General features: G+C 36.6%; 1 protein-coding gene across 14 annotated transcripts in view; it reads left to right on the top strand.

Moving 5' to 3' along the window:
- Positions 1 to 15643, top strand: part of CNTN4 (contactin 4) — a 917305-nt gene that overhangs the window by 441444 nt on the left and 460218 nt on the right. For all 14 annotated transcript variants that reach the window (XM_072785322.1, XM_072785326.1, XM_072785332.1 and 11 more), the window contains one exon: positions 6958 to 7099. In XM_072785322.1, the coding sequence (XP_072641423.1) occupies positions 7045 to 7099 (55 nt within the window). In that variant the 5' untranslated portion in view covers positions 6958 to 7044. The remainder of the gene's footprint in view (positions 1 to 6957; positions 7100 to 15643) is intronic.

The raw sequence follows: 15643 nt of genomic DNA, 5'->3' as shown, positions 1-15643 counted from the left end.
GTGTATTTGGAAGATGATTAGCAAATGAATGGTAGTCACCATGGCTTTGTTATCACCAAAGCTATTTGAGGCTCTCACATTTCTCAGATTATACTATTTTCCCATCTAGCAAAATTGAATGAAATGTACTCCTTTTAAATTCTGTGTATGCTTCTCAAAAATAATAAGATACTTACAAATAGATAAAAGACCTACACTCTGAAAACTATAAAACACTGATGAAAGATATTGAAGACAACACGAAGAAATGAAAAGATATTCTATGCTCATGGATTTGAAGAATAAATACTGTTAAAATGCTATCTACCCAAAGCAGTCTACACATTTAATGCAATCTTTACAAAATACCAACAGCATTTTTCACAGAGCTAGAACAAACAATTCTAAAATTTATATGGAACCACAGAAGACCCAAATAGCCAAAGCAATCTTGCAAAAGAGAAGAAAAGCTGGAGGCATCACAATTCCAGACTTCAAGTTATATTACAAAGCTGAGTCTCAATCCAGGGATCTTTTGAAATGCTGCACTGTAATTATTGGGATTACTGAGGTTTTTTTGAAAATTGTTTTCTTAGTAGCAAATTGAAAAGTCCAACATCAAAGCAGATTAAGGTCTTATAAGGAGAAAGTATACTGAGAAAGTGATTGGTGGGTATATATTCTAAGAAACTTTAATAAAAATTTATTAAAAATTAGTGTATAGAATTTTCTTGGTTCTCAGAATGTATAAGAAGTAACTCTCAGTGACTGAAAAATTGAGATATTGGCTTGCTTGGTTTTTATCCTTGAGGATGTCTGCCTTATGTAATTATTATATTTCTAGTTAGAATTGCCACAAGTAGTAGATACTGTTTTGTGCAGAAAAGACTTTATAAATGGGGGGAAATTGTCCACGTTAACCCACTGTCTGCAATTCTTCAATATCTTCTCTAATGAGGTCCTATGATGGAAAGAGAGACCATATCAGCTATTCAGTAGGTGAGTACAGTCTAAATAAGGGATTCCATCTTCTGCCAAGTCTACCTCTTGGTAAATAAGTGGCATTTTCCAAACATACAGACTCTTTATATCTTCTTTACACTGTTTTCTCTGTTCTTTGAGATGCCTGGGACAAGCAATCCAATGAGAGAAACTAACCAATCCACATTTTTTTCACCATTCCTAAAGAAAATTTGTTGTAGTCTCCATAGAAGCAGGGAAGACATCAGGGAAATAGAAATGGAAATGTCTCTCTTAAAAAAAAAAAAAAAAAAAAAGAAATGTCTCTCTTCTAGTACATAGAATAAAAAGCTGGTACAGAGAGAAAATCTAGTAAGCTAATTTGATTGATAAAAGAATTTTCACCCTGCAAGAAGAACCTGTAGGCCAGCTACCATAACCATAGGAAATATGCATTATATATACTACTCATTTGACATATAAACTAACTTGTATAATCTGTAATCTTTTCTACCTTCTGAGTTATTGTGCCCTTGAGGACAAAGACCTTGACCTTGACTCTTCATTCTGCATATTACCATTTGAATAACGGGCACTCAGTAAATATCTGTTGACTGATTGAAATTTCAGATTTGACTATATGCCATTTTCCTTTGAAATGATTGGCAGATTGCTTTCTAAGGAAGCCAGATTTCTCTCTTGCTTTCAGTTTTGTTCACTGCTTCCCCACCATTGTGATTGACTGCACACCTCATTAGCTAATTGTAGAGTTAAAAATGTACAACTTTACAACTGGGAAATGTGGATGATCCTTTTTAAAATTCCTACCTTAAGACTAGCTGCACTCTAAATAATAATTAGTAAGAAGACAAATGTTCACGTTGCTCTTAAACTTAGAGGGAAAGGAACTTACTCAAATTTGTGCTGTCACAAGATTTGTGAATTAACACAAATGTGTTAGCCTTCTGACTTGATCTCAGCTCAGAATCTTTGCATTATAAATATTACACAGATTCTACACTATTACTCGCTGGCATCTGGCTTCATTTCTGCAGAAGGCCAACATGTGAAAAGCAGATCCAAGAATCACCATCAGAACTTTATGTCATGCTTTAAAAGACACATAGCTTTATTTACATTTCTGTCATTGTGGTAGAAAAGAGCATGGGACTTTAAGTATAAATACATAGATTTGAGTACTGGCTCTATTGATTTCTAGACATTTGACCTTGGACAACTCCCACAGGCTCTCAAAATCTAATTGCCAAGGCTATGATTTTATAGACGATAGTGATGCCTGACCTGCAGGGTCCTTATGAAGATGGAATAGAAGAGAATATAAAAGTACATGGTATGTCCACAAAAGATATTAGTTAACATTTGTTTTTTCATTTACATACCAACTGTTAACTGTCCAGTCTGTGCCATGCACTGTCCATGTGCCTCTTACATATCAACGAATAAAGCAAGGATTACTTATCGTCACAAAGTTTAAACTCCATTTGGGGAGACGATTTTAATCTCCATCTAAACAGTAATAACTTTCAAAACATATGTCAACTGACCTTTATAGCACACTTGTGAGGATAGGGCTCGTGCCATGATCCCCAATCTATAGACAAATATATTTACAAAGTTGAATGGCTTTCCCAAGTCCAATAACTTAGGCAAAACCAGGAAGAAAGAAGTCAGTGTGCTTGATTCCAAATCCGATCTTTTTTCCGATCTGTCTTACTGCCATGAGGCCTTGAAAATTTTGCTATATATTGGAAGTATACTTAGTAATTAGAGATGTAGTTAATTTGTAGACCAGAGGAGAAAAAGAAGGAAAAAAGATATTATGTACTTGTGGGGATTGCATTTAAAGTAGATTCCCATACACATAAGTCAACTTTTTTTTTTTTTTTTTAGGTCCTATCCTTGTTTCATTCCTCTTATCAACTTAGCCTTCAGATTCAAGTCCAAATTCTTTAATATACATTTAAGGTAGTTTGGATATCAGCCCCTAACTTAGGTTATGCTCTACTATTTTTTAAAGGATAGTAACTAAGTGTCAAGGACCCATCCTTATTGCCTTCCATAAATTCTCAGTAATTATTACACTAAGCCTGGGAGACAGGTATTATTGCCATTACTTTACAAATGAGCCATGTAGCTAGGGAATGGGAGGTCCAGAATTAAAGCACAAGTTTGACTCTTCAGACATTGCTGCCTATCTTGTGTTGCAGTAACTTCAACACTCAAGTTCTCAGCTTCGTGTCTGTATTTTCCTTATCCCCTTGGCTTAGAATTTCCTTCTCTCTCTCCTTTATCTTTTAAATCCAATTCAATTGTTTAGGGCCATTGGAGAGCTTTCTTGAAGCCTCTGCCCCACCACCCCACTCCCAATTCAGTTATTTCTTTGCATCCTTAACACCTTGTACTTTACAGACTTTTTTACATGCATTGAACTGAAATATGACTGGTTTAGTCCCCTCTCTTGTCAAGCCAATAGTGAGCATCTTGAGGACAGGACCCTTAGCCTTATTACCTCCGCACACTCAACATCTTTGACTGTTATTGTTGCACAGTAAGCAAATCTACTTACTTGTTAAGCTGAATTAGAGCTACTTGGATACCAGCAGCATTTTAATTTAGCAGAGTGCTAAATCAAATAATTATATGATCAGATCCTACATGTAAGTTCTTAGAAACCAGGACTCTTAAGGGAGAACTGAATCCTGCTTTTTGTTAAGTAGTTCATAGGGAGATCTTTGGTATTACTATTAATATCAGAATATCAGAATTGTTTCAAGGGTTGGAGGCTAGAGGAGTTTTGCTCTCTTTAGCATTGTATAAAAAAATATCCTGCAAGTTCTCAGTTAATCTCCTTCTGGCTCAGTCATATAAAGCAAACAAGTCCTCTTTCATTGTGTAGCCTCCTCTCTAGGATTTACGAGTCTAATTCTTGGGCAAGGTCTCAAAGCTAGTGCTGAGTATACTACCTTTTGCTATAGCCACCTTAGGATAAACCAGGGAGAGCTCTGAGCTGCAGAGGAGATCTATTACTACCATAACTCTTGGCTCATCTTGTAGCTTTCTTTCTGGCTTTAGTAGAAAAACTGAAATTATGAAACTTTGTATCCTGCACCACAGTCCCACATGAGATTCATGAATCTTCAGCTCTGTATAGAAAACCTGGTTCTCTGGCTACTCCTGTCCACTAGACAAATTACTGTCAATGACCCCATTATTTCTAATTAGTAAAGGTGAACATTACCTTACCTGAATGTAAATAAATGCCAATAGCGTTCTGGAATTCCTTCGTCCTTAAAAATCTACAGCTCTTATACACACTGTAAATAGCATCATATCATGAATTAAATCTTTATCATGAAATTGGATACATTTTCTATGCTAATTTTAATTGCTTTAAGAAACTGCTTAACATTGTACATCAATCCCCAGGTCTGAGATGACATTTCCCTCGCAAAATTAATTATTAATACCCTGATCATTTGCTTAAGACATTAATAGTTTTCATTGATCAGCATATCCTGTTTATCTAAAATGGTCTAATCACCATGCATGTCAGAAGAGTATCTGAACATATCCAATTAGAGATGCTGCCTACTTTCAGTCACATCAGCAGATCAGAAGTTAAGAGTCCCTTTTGTCTTCACAACATATTAGCTTTATCAGAAACTGAGCTATTTAAGGGCACGAGAGAAAGACAAGTTCTCTAATGATGGTTCTTCACTTTCTATAAGCTTTCTGGTAAACATAAAGGCTTCTCAGTGACCACACAGTATAAATTAATACTAAGAGCCCTTGATTAATGAGCTTGTGTTGTTCCATGTTTTCAGTGAACCTGTGTTCAGTCATAGTGTTTCCCTTATAAGTGGGAGTGAGATGAGAAGCCCCATGGTTATTATCAGAATAAAAATATCGAAGCTACAGTAATACTAATACCTAGCATTTGTATGGCACTATTTTTCAAAGAGTTTTCATTTACTTAACAAGAGGGTATCCTTGATACAATCCTGAGAAGGAAGGAGGATTGGCTGCATACCCAAGACCATGCTACTGGTTATAGCCAGAGTTATAAAGAGAATTTGAGTCTCCCACTTTCCTAGCTTTCTCCTAAATTTGACTATGTGGTAAGTAGGTAGCCTCCTGCTCATCTTTTAAACCCCAGTGGAAGCTCTTCTCCTTTATAATGGTCTCCCAGGCCTGAAAGTCTCTTCCTTCCTTCACAATGGCATATCGTATTGTTGTTTTATGAAATGTGTATAACCGTCCCCTCTGGAGTAGGAGATCCTTGAGCTAGACCTAGTGTCTGCATTTTGGCAAGTTTAGTGCCTCGCCTAATATCTAGAAAGCAAAATATATGCATATAATATATATATATATGCGCATAAATACATGACTGGCTGGCATTATGGAGGGAGAGAGAGATGGGCAGATGAGAGCAAGTGAGGTGAGAGTTCTGTTTTACTGTTGTTTTGCCCAAGATTGCGAATCCGAGAAACCACCAAGGAGCTGACACCGATGCAAACACATGAGGGTTTATTTACAAGCTCGAGCTTGGGTTCAAGTATACCCGACACAGCGGAGCAGGGACTTGGACCTGGAGACTAAGAGGCGTAGCAGCTTTATAGGGGCCAGTGGCCAATGGGATACGCAGATAGTTGCACAGTCATGTCGGTCCACATGCAGGTTGCCGATTGAATTACATCTTACCCTGTAGTATCCATTTGAGCTGGCCTATTACTTTGGTCAAAATAGGCCAGCAGTTTTGGCAGGCACAAGGCAGGTTTACATTGTTATGAGCCAATTTCTGATTTAGGGGGTGCCCAGTGGCTTGACTAGGGTGGGGCAGTGCCTTAAGCAATAAGGAGGTCATGTGGGGGTCATACAGGAGGTGGCCGGTGTAGCACAAAATGGAGTTGGTCCTGCTCTGCTTGTCCAGGGGTAGGGGATTTTTGTTAAATTTCCTGGGTCCCACACTGTCATGTTGCAGACCTTTGGCATCTGACAACATTTTGACTTTGGTTCATATATGGTTTAAGAAAATATTTTGAACTGACTTCAAAGATTTAAAACTTGGGAGATATTCAAAATCAATAACATTTACAAATTTTCTTTGAAAAGTTGTAGGTGATCTTACAACCCTGGGCCTGCGCTCTGTATGTTAGCCATCAGCTTGAGCTAAGGAGCACCCACCCCCTTCAGACAGGACATGACTGTGTTCCACAGAGTGCCCCGTTTTCTGGCCTGCTTTACTCATTCATTTACTTGCTTTGTAGCCTTTGGAATACAGAAGAAGGAGCCTTTTTTTTTTAAACCAAGAGTTTCCCTATTTTAAGATTTCTGGATAATGGAAGAATTAGTATTTTTAATCATGTTCTAGATTTGTCCAAAAGAGCCTAGTAGTCAGCTACTCATACACAGTACGATTTCCCTCAGTAGGCACTGGAGCTACACATTTTATTGCATTTGAGAGATGAAACTTAGAGCATAAGGGGAAAAAAATGTTTAAATTGTTAGAGTAGTTACAACTTTCCCACATGTAACTCCATTCTAAACCTTAGGAGTTTTTCCTTATGATCCAGTAATGTTAACCCTATTTTGTTCAGTGGCAGCTTTTCCATGTTGACATTTTTAGTGTATTATTAATTGGAAGGTAAAGAAGAACAGAGACTGGAGACTAAGGGACTGGGGAGAACCTTGTTAAAAAAAAAAAAAAAAAAAAAAAAGTCTGTTCCCCTGCCTTTGGGTTGGTTTATATCTTATCAGAGTTGCTCCTGCTTTCATTCAGTAGCCACAGGGACACACCACCTGCAATCCCTGCCCAAGTGTTATTTGGAAGGAAAGTCTGCTTATTTGCTTCATATTCATAATTTACCATACTTTTGTCTTCCTTAATAGTACTCTTCCACAAGTGAATTTTATTTGTATTCAAGTAAAAACAAATTTGCAGAGACCACAAGGAGAAGTATCTGCAAATCTCATTGTAATGTCTCTTCTTTCCCACAGATTAAAGGTTGAACAAAACTTAAAAGAAGCAGCGATTCTATTCACTTGTTATTGGACTTGAAACTCCTTTGACCTCGGAAACTGAAAATGAGGTTGCCATGGGAACTGCTGGTACTGCAATCATTCATGTTGTGCCTTGCAGGTAGAGTGTCATTTAAAAACTTTTTGATTTAAAAATGCCACTGTATTTCACACTAATTCAAAAGTGGGCCTTCACTTTAGATGGCAATGATAAAATTGTAAGAGTGCACACTACTATGACTAGCATTTACTGACACTGTTGAATATACTTTCCTGATGATCTTTTAGTGACTCTTTTCATGGTGGTGTATCCAAAGCTAGACATTGATGTTTCACCTGCATATCTGGTCCTTTTAGAGTCCTTTGAGCTATTATTTAGTTTGAAAGTTGTTATTTTTGCTCATCCCACTCTCAATTGTGCAGAGATATTGGGCAATAAAACCGATAATATAGTCTTAGAGTATTGCCTACTTTGATGTCGTCAGTGGATGGAAGTTTATTTGGGTAGCTCTTTCAATGTCTTTGTTAATATTGCTCCATCTTTTGATTCTCTCTCTCTCTTGTTTTTGTTTTTTTTTTTTTTTCACTTCAATACACGTATAGTTAGCAGGAGCCAGGAAGTAAAGAGACAGGAGATTTTTACTATATACCTATGGTCAGCTAGTACACAAGGGCTTTGAAAAGTTCAGACTTTCTATATCTATTACTTTCTTAATTTTCTGGAAGATGTGAGCCTACAGGCCAACATACATAATTCAAACATTGATGCAACCTATGTCCAACATGTACTGAGTTGGTTTTCTGGTTAGGATGGTGAACATATATCCATGCTTTTTTTGAAATTAGTTGTGACCTGCTTTGTTATTCAGAGTATCAAGTCCAAGAGGGACACCTATAATATATTTTCATTCTTATAAAGTAAAACAAAAATTATTTTTGGGTCATCATTACTTTGATCTCTGACTTTATTCAAATAATGTTACTGAGTACCTTGCAAAGAGCCAGCTTTGTGCTAGTATCTAGGAATATAATCCTGAGCAAAACAGACATAATTACTGCTCCCTTAAAGTTCTGTTAGCTGAGTTCTATAGCTATACACATTGAAAGCTTGATAGAACATATTATTTCTAATTGCTTTTTTAAAAGATTTATTTATTTATTCATGAGAAACAGAGAGAGAGAGGCAGAGACATAGGCAGAGGGAGAGAAGCAGGCTCCATGCAGGGAGTTCGTTGTGGGACTGGATCCTGAGGATCTGGGACTATGCCCTGAGCCAAAGGCAGATGGTCAACTGCTGAGCCACCCAGAAGTCCCTATTTCTAATTGTTATACCATTAAAGGTAACAATGGTAATACTAACATGTATAGGTCACTTAATCCATGCCAGGCACTATGCTATGGTCTTGTACTTTAGTTCATTTAATTCCATCATGACCATTAAGAAGTCAGTATTAACTATCTTTACTCACATCAGTATTATTATTACTATTACTGAAGCATCAAGAAGTTAAGAAACTTACCTAAGGTCACCAAGCCAGTAAGTGGTGAAATTGTTAAGTTTCAAACTCAGTCTAACTCCAGAATCCATAGTTTTGATCATTATAATATAGTCTTTTAGCTGTATCATTCATTTGTCCACTTCATGCTTACAAATTTATTCTTATAATTTTGGTTTTCATTCTTACTATGTTTTCCTAATTGTAAGCCTTATTCACTCATAAGCATTATAATGCCCTACCTTTAAATCCTGAATTTCTTGCCTTCACAGACATCCTCATCATTCCCTGATTATGGACATTTTGGCATCTAGACACCTGTTTTAGCTTTATTACTTCTCTGCCTCATCTGGTCAGAACTTAAATCTTGTTATCTGTAACACCATCCCCAGCAATGTACATCAGGCTTTGTGCCTCAGTTGCTTTTCTCCAGTCTTTTCGTGTACCTTGACCCTCCTAAAAAGGCCTCAATGGAGTCAGCCTGGCTCTCGTTGCTCTTGGATGAACATATTCTTTAAAGCTTAAAGCAGTGAATTGATCCCTCAGTATTTGACTACAGCAGTGTGCTTATTTATTTAACCCACTATGCTGAGTAGATGTCAAGAAATTAAAGAGTTGAAAATCAAGGAAGACATTAATCTTCTCAGTTGTGTTTTGAAAAACTTGGAATTCTTTTTTTTTAAGATTTTATTATTTATTCATGAGACACACACACACACACACACACACAGCATACGCGGCAAAGACACAGACAGAGGGAGAAGCAGGCTCCAGGCAGGGAGCCCAATATGGGATTCGATCCTGGGTCTCCAGCATCAGGCCCTGGGCTGAAGGCGGCGCTAAACCGCTGAGCCAACCAGGCTGCCCCAAACTTGGAATTCTCACTGAAGATGAGTACTTGTGTCTTTTTTATTCTCTTAACTTTTTTTAGGGAATCAGTATATTGATTGTTTTTGTGAGCTTTTTTGTGAACTATTTCACATGGCATTAATATTCCCTTACCATATGCCTCCTTCAGTGTAGGTAAAGTCAAGCTTTAATTAATGTTTTTGTTTTCTTGCTATTTGTCTTGATTTCATTAATTTATATAGCACTCAGCACTCTGAATTTTGAATAGATTTCTTTAACTGCTTTAGTTTTCTCATTTTTTTTCCTTTTCTACGACTTTCTGAGTTGTTGATTTCATGGTAAGTTTTTGGCAAGAAAAATACTTTGTGTCTATTATGGTTACCCTAATTAGTGGCTCTCAAATAGGTATGCTCCTAAATAAGATAGAATATCCAAATGTATAAGCAGATTGCTTCTGCAAGAGATGTACCTAGAAAGGGTATGCTAATTATTTAAGGGTATTGATTAGTAATTCATGGCACAATGGAAATGTTCTTCTCTTTTGTCAAATACTAAACTTGGTCTCGGACAATAAGTTAAAAAAGAAAAAAAAAAAAAAAAAGACTACTGATACCAGTAGTCTGAAAATCCAGTCTCTCCAAAATTCATTTTATTATCCTGCCTCTTAGTGAATTTAAACCAAGAATCACAAAACTGTGTTACCTGCATGAACAAAGAAGCTAACAAATGATTGAAACATTCTTCAAGGAATAGTGACTCATATACAATGTAGGATGCTGGTAATTGTGGAAAACTGGAAAAAACACATCACACTAAATTACCAATCAGTGCCCAGCTCTGTCCTTTGGCTAGGTCTTCCAGTTCTTCAAAATTTTTATGCATAAACTTCCTAATTTTTTTAACATTGTCAACCAATTCAGATGAGTTTTAAAAATGAAAATAAAAAGACTATATAAAACAGACCAAAATAGGTTTCAGGCTAGAGATGCAGTTCCTGGTCTACCAGTTAGCAAAGTTTTTTTTCAAACATTTGGTGTTTCTTTGCTATTTTTTAAAAAGATTTTGTTTATTTATTCATGAGAGACACACAGAGAGAGGCAGAGACACAGGCAGAGGGAGAAGCAGGCTCCATGCAGGGAGTCCGACATTGGACTCAGTCCGGGGTCTCCAGGACCACACCTTGGGCAAAAGGCAGCACTAAACCACTGAGCCACCAGGGCTGCCCGGTGTTTCTTTGCTATTACACACAATTGCCAAAATCACTAGATGTTGAGGGTCTCTTTACTACGTCTTCCTCTTTCCAAAAATTTTCTTGCTCTAAATGTCCCTGTTACTTGCCCTCTAACCTTATTTGTATTGGTACTTAAATGCCACTTACTTGGTGAGGCTTTTCTTGACAACCTTACAAATTAATAGAAGTGAAAATCACAATACTTTCTTTCACCAACATTCTATTATCATTTTATTTTTCTCTATGTTTCTTATCAATATATGAATAACTGTATGTTTTATTTGTTTTATTTTTCTTCTTATTATTATTATTTTATTTTTCTCTGTTTCTTATTATTTTATTATTTTATTATTTTATTTTTCTCTTATTTTATTTTTCTCTATGTTTCTTATCATTATTTTATTATTTTATTTTTCTCTTATTATTTTATTTTTCTCTATGTTTCTTATCAATATATGAATAACTGTATGTTTTATTTGTCTTTATACCTAAAATATCTTTCCCCACAAGATTGAAGGTTTACAAGGGCAGATATTTCTGGTTTTTTAGATCACTGCTATATCCTCAGCATCTTCAAAATGCCTAGTGAACAGTGTCATTCAATAAGAACAGTGCCATTCAATAAATATATTTCAAATGAATGAATGCTGCATACTGGCCAGACGAGAGACAGAGAGAGAGAGAACCAGAACGCATGCAAAAGAGCAGGTCTCCAATTTTAATGTGGACTATGACCCAAGGCAGACTGTAGTCGCCTTTATGTTAAGCGGGGGAACTAGCCACCTCCGAAGCTAATTCATACAAATTTTTATTTTGCATATATATATGCAAAATATATATGGATATGCATATGTATATATGCATATAATGTATATGTGTATATATGTGTATTTTATATATATGCTTTAAATGTATAAAGTATAAGAATTGATTTATGTAAAAAAAAAAAGAATTGATTTATGTGTCTTAAACCCTGTATGAGAAGTTCTTGGTGTGACACCACTTTGCCTACTTCTTACTTCACCTACTGCTGAGTACACTGTGCCCCCTGTGTATTTTTCTGCCTCCATTCATTGTCTAAAGTTACAAGCAAGGGGAACTATGAGAAGCTGACTCTCCTCTGCTACATTCCTCAACCATTGCTGTATGAGGAACAGTAATACCACAGCCTCCTGTCATTTGGAAGGACAGTTATTAGGGACATTCTACACAGTTCCTTTGAGATTCCCCAGAAAAAACTGAATCTCATTTGCCCACAGTAGTTCCTTCTACCTTTCCCTGCTTCACTCCTGCTTCTAGGATCATCTCCCAAATAAACCAACTGTTTCCAAATCCTTCCCTCATTCTCTGCTTTGGGGGGAATCCAAACCAAAATTATGCACACAGCAATTAATAGCAGAGCAGCAGCCCAGTATTAGTCATGTTAGTAATAGGAAGAAACCAAACAGGAAACAGTTTTGACAGAGATTAATGAAGTGTTGGCTATGATGTATATCCATATATGTATATGTATACAAATTCTTATATGAGTACATGTTTCACATGCGTTTGTATCGATACATCTTTAAGTATTCTCTAGGTCCTGCAACCAGTAATTTCACTTCTAACCAACTCTTTGTTTTTACTGTTTACTAGTTGCATTCTTAGCCAGATACTGGACAGGTTGTATTTGCCTCTCTGGGATTCACTTTATGCCTCTGTACAATGAGGCTGTTAAACACATGGTTCCTAAAGTCCTTTTCAACTCAGAAAGTTTGGTTTTAGCTATACACATGGCTTGAGAAGTATATGTATTTATATGCTTCATATATATATATATATATATATATATATATATATATATATGAGAATGTTAGAGCTAAACTTAAAATTTTGTTTAACTAATATGAAGCTTTACATAGGTCCTTTGTCTTACCATGTGTTACTGATTCTGTTCATATTGGCAGGATTTGAAAGAAAAAGTAGAATGGCTGGTCTGTATGTTCATATGCAGCAAGAGGCGTGAAAACAGTTGAATACCCTCTGTGAATAGGTGAAAATGCATGTTTGGTGTATTCTCAGTTGATCTTGGCTTTGGGGAGGCTAAATGTACTCCCATCTCTGTGGTGTAGTATACCAGCTTCAGCAGTTATTTCTTTTTAGAAACTGCATTCTTCCCAAATGCAAGCATTTTGTTGACTTGTTCACAAGACCCATGCCATTGTTACAGCTGCATCAGGGAGTGGGCAGTGGAGTTGAGGGTCCTGTATAATTCAAGAGAGGCATATTCTAGGATTGGTGAGTATTCACAAAATGTGGAACAAGGAGGAGACCTAGGTGGAATAGTTAATCACAGGGATTCAGCTTGAATCTATGACAGTAATAAAATACAAGCCAGAGGTCAATACCCACAGTCAAAATACTTGGAGAGAATGTTCGGTGGTCTTCAGAAGGGGTTTTAGGCTCAGGAAATCTCTTCTCACTAAGACTAAAGTAGGCTTGTCTATGGTTTTAGTGTATTCCTGGGTAGGAGAACACAAATACACACTAGATAGAAACTTCCATTGTTATTGACATTGCTAATAGAACTCAACGAGCATAATCTTTCCACTTAATCAGAACATTCCAACCAAGTTCAGGATCATCCTGAAAATGTCTTCCCTTCTTCATAATGCCCATATAGCTCTACCAGGATGGAGAGCACACTGAAGTTAGTTCCAGAGCTTGTCCTCACAGTGCAGCCAGTACAGTATTTCAATTCTCAACATTCTCATATTTTTTTCCAGAACAAACAGAATGAGCAACATTCAAATAATTAACAGTTCTAGACAGATATTAAACTTAGTACTAATTCTGCTCTTACAAAAGTTACAAGTATTCAAGTAAGATCAAAGAGAAGTTGGATAAATACTAGTTTTCATATATTTACTGTAAAGCATAGTCCTATAGTGACCTCTTATTTCAATGTTTCTCTTTCTAAGAAGCTGGCTTGCCAGTGCATTCACAGTTATGCCAAGTGAAGCCAAAGAATGGATTTCCTATTTCCTCTGTGTTCTCTTCTAACCATGGCCATGAAATGAAGCCAAAGCAGTAGAAAGATTTAGCAAGAAGGGAGCTGATAACTAGATTAAAAACCAGTGACTCCAGTGATGAAAATTCAGGAAAAGACTGGGAAAAAGTATGCCTAGAAAGTAATAAACAGCAAGTGGAAAATTCCTTTTGAATATCAATTTAAGTATTTAAGTACATTTCATGATGGGAAAATAATAATCAGTAATGAAGATATTGAGGAAGATAGAGAAACTTGCAACAGTTTCATATCCCCAAAGGCATGGACATATAGTAATAGTCATGCAACCCAAAAGTTATTAGAAATATTCAATTTAAGACCTCTCCTGAAGCAAGATCATTAATAACTTCATTATATATGCTCAGCCAAGCTGGCTATCTTAGCTATAAGTAAAACTCCCTTACTGATAAAGTCTAGGACATGTATCTACAAAAAAAATTGAATTCTGTTAAATGAAACATATTAAGAAGAAGAGAGAAAATCAGGTGAAAATCTAAACATTACCATGCATTTCACATCAACTTGTATAATAATTGTCTGTTGAAATGCGGGATTAGCCCGAGAGCTTGGGGATGGTAGGTGAAAGAATAGCCTGTGACATCTCAGATATTGTCAAAAATGAGCAACCTGGAGACCCAGCAGCGCTGGAAGTTAAGAGCAAGGGCTGTGAAATGAAATAGATAGGTTGGCCACTTAAAAGCTGTGTGACCCAGGTATTTTATGTCCCTGTCTTAGGTGGCTTTTTCCTCCATCTATAAAATAGACAGAATAGGTGTATTTACTTCATTTGGATGTCTATGAGGATTGAAGTCATGTATATGTTCATACTCAGCACAATGTCTGATACTTAGCTGGCGCCATTTTGTGTGAACTAGTGCTCATTGAATCATTTAATACACATTTGAGGATCTGCCAGTGCTAAGCATTGCACTGCTCTCTAAGAATGTAGTTTAGTTCTAAGTGACACATAGTCTCTGTCCTCTTGGCACTGGTTGTGGTGGTGGTTACAATGATGATGATGATGATGATGATGATGATGATGCCACCAGGATCTGCTTCTTAGCACCCTGGTGTGTGCCCTTCTTCAGTGGTTGAAAATTGTATACCAGAGTTTATAGCACATTTTTGTTGCACTTCCCTCACCTTTTTGCAATATGACCTCATCTTTAAAATGGGAATATAATAATAATGAAGAATACTGATGAAAAATAAATACCTAAATTGATTAAACTTCTTTTGTGTAGATCACTCAGGAAGTGCTTAGTCTCATGGCTTAGTCACATGGACAAAGTGTTAGTTGCAGTTAATGCTGTTATTATCATTATCACCAGCAGCAATAAATAAGTGGGCATTCATTTACACATATAGCAGCCACATTTAGGGTCTGCTTCCTAGAAGGAAGACACTGAAGACAGTTGCTAGCTCGAGCCAGCTGTCTGGGGAACTGGCAGTGGAAAAGAGCGGGAAGGTTTCTGTGATGGAGCTTCCAGAATTTATCAAGTCACAAAGAGATAAGGTTTCTAAAGAGAGAAGTATCTTGTGGTTCACAATGATGAAAGATTCCTAAAATACATTCTACGAACAACAAACAACTAAGATAAAGAAAGGTACACATAACAGCCCCTAATGAACTGTGAAGGAATGTAGTAGTGCATACTGTGATGCACCACATCCTTCTATTCTTCTCTCCCCCTAAACTCTCATTGGTGATGTCAACCAGATACTTCATCTATATGATAAACAGAATTTGATGAGGATGTTGCCTCACACTACTGTAATAACACCCTTAATTTGTTTAGCACTTGTTAACTATGAAATATTTGCTCAACAGCCTGCTTAGCAAGGTTGTTAGGGACTAGAGGCAACTACAATAATAATGAGTGAAAATTTATTGAGCGTATCTGTGCCAAATATAGCATCACATTCTTCAGTGCAGTTATCCCATTGAACCTGACAAGAACCCATTTCCTAGATGAGGGGTTATGACCTAAGGTATCAATACAGTGTTTGAACTTGGTCTATCCACCTCAAAAGCCTGAG

The sequence above is a fragment of the Canis lupus genome, chromosome 19 (assembly GCF_048164855.1).
Source record: "Canis lupus baileyi chromosome 19, mCanLup2.hap1, whole genome shotgun sequence".
Classification (NCBI taxonomy): domain Eukaryota; kingdom Metazoa; phylum Chordata; class Mammalia; order Carnivora; family Canidae; genus Canis; species Canis lupus.
The sequence above is the reverse complement of the archived record's forward strand: the minus strand, read 5'-3'. Positions and strand labels throughout refer to the sequence as shown.